Below are 1,971 nucleotides of genomic sequence, written 5' to 3' on the forward strand. Positions count from 1 at the left end.
GCATCACCAACATGTATGTTTTTATAACAGAAAAAATAATCCTCCACATAAATACGGGGGAGAAAGGAGTAACTATAACACTGAATTACCAGCATGAGTCCCAGAACTTGAGACCTAGGATCCTGAATTAGGGGACACTTTGTTATCCATCATTTTCAGATATCTATCTATCTATCTATCTATCTATCTATCTAGATCTATATATATATATTTAAAAGTGATTCCCTCAAAAGAGACTTTTTTGGGTAAATGTCAGGCATTTAATACACTATTAAGATCTATAGTCATGCATAAAAATACTTTTTGCCACCTCTGGAGTTATAGTTTCCTAAACCTTTAAAAATAAGAGGCTGAACTAATATGGTCTCTCCATTTCCTTGAAGTTGACATTCTATGATTTTGTGCTGTTAAAATGACATGCAGAAACCTTTAAAAGAGAGTTCACAAGACATCTGATTCATTTATAAGTACATTTTTAGCCAGAAGGCAAAAAAGTGACTGATACCACTACAACATCACAGTTCTCTTTTATATCCACCTTGGGTTTTCAGTTGGTTTTTAGATTATTCCTCTATTCTTCATAATATAATTGATACGCAAACAAATACAAAAAAATACAAAGAAAAACCTTGCATAACCTTACTGTCCAGATGAAACAACTGTTAACATTTTCTTTTTTTTGAGACAGAGTTTCACTCTTGTTGCCCAGGCTGGAGTGCAATGTGCGACCTCAGCTCACTGTAACCCTGCAACCTCTGCCTCCTGGGTTCAACAGATTCTCCTGCCTCGGCCTCCCAATTAGCTGGGATTAAAGGTGCCTGTCACCATGTCTGGATAATTTTTTGGAGACAGAGTCTCGCTCTGCCGCCCAGGCTAGAGTGCAGTGGTGTGATCTTGGCTCACTGCAAACTCCGCCTTGTGGGTTCACGCCATTCTCCTGCCTTAGTCTCCTGAGTAGCTGGGACTACAGGGGCCCGCCATCACGCTTGGCTAATTTTTTGTTATTTTCACTAGAGACGGCGTTTCAAAACAGTGTTAGTCAGGATGGTCTCGATCTCCTGACCACGTGATCCGCCTGCCTTGGCCTCCCAAAGTGCTGGGATTACAGGCATAAGCCACCATGCCCGGCCAATTTTCTTTGCATTTTTAGTAGAGACGGGGTTTTGCCACGTTGGCCAGGCTGGTATTGAACTCCTGACCTCAGGTGATCTGCCTGCCTGGGTCTCCCAAAGTCCTGGGATTACAGGCGTAAGCCATAACACCCTGCCATCTTTAGATCATTCCTATAAAGAATCGATCTTTAATTCAAAACAGTAGCACAAAAGAAGTGACCCAAAATATTTCTGCTCCATAAATTCCTAAGGACTAACACACTGGGTACTTCTACCCATTAAGTATATTTTGTGATAAAGAAGAGTACATATGAGTAAAATCCATCCCTGAGAACCTTCTGAACATGCATAAGCCTATGTTCACTTGGAAAATGTAAGTTCAACATGACCCTGACATCCCATTCCATTTGTCATTTTCAGATTTGTGCTGTAAACCTTACATTGAACTCTTATTCACATGTGTCTGTGCACGGGTCAATTGCTAACGTGCTTCCTTTAACCACTCTACATTCATGACCACTTTTCTGTGTATATGAGGCTCACTCATTCTTTCAAAGAGCCAGGTGCTGTGGGAGATAATAGGTGAATACAAGATTCCTGCTGACAACAGCTTCAGCTCTGCCAGCTCTTTACCTTGTATATTCTTCTTGTAGCTGACCAGGATCAGGTGGAAAAAATTTCACAGCTAGGCGAAGCACCACATTCTTTGGCCCTATAACAAAAAAATTTAAACTTTACAAATAAATAAGGTCAATCTTTGCATTTATTCTCCTTTCATATATTACTACATAACTGAAGTCATGCTTCCAAGTGGACTGTTACAGCAAATCTTTTCTTTTCTTTTTTTTTTTTTTTTTTT

At 39.8% G+C, this 1,971-nt stretch overlaps 1 protein-coding gene across 2 annotated transcripts in view; it reads right to left on the bottom strand.

Annotated features, from left to right (window-relative positions):
- The window catches only part of FARP2 (FERM, RhoGEF and pleckstrin domain protein 2), a 156,500-nt gene that overhangs the window by 101,852 nt on the left and 52,677 nt on the right, over positions 1–1,971 (bottom strand). For both annotated transcript variants that reach the window (XM_011929543.1, XM_011929542.1), the window contains exon 5: positions 1,746–1,824. In XM_011929543.1, the coding sequence (XP_011784933.1) occupies positions 1,746–1,824 (79 nt within the window). The remainder of the gene's footprint in view (positions 1–1,745; positions 1,825–1,971) is intronic.

This window comes from Colobus angolensis, unplaced genomic scaffold (assembly GCF_000951035.1).
Source record: "Colobus angolensis palliatus isolate OR3802 unplaced genomic scaffold, Cang.pa_1.0 Scaffold82, whole genome shotgun sequence".
Taxonomy (NCBI): domain Eukaryota; kingdom Metazoa; phylum Chordata; class Mammalia; order Primates; family Cercopithecidae; genus Colobus; species Colobus angolensis.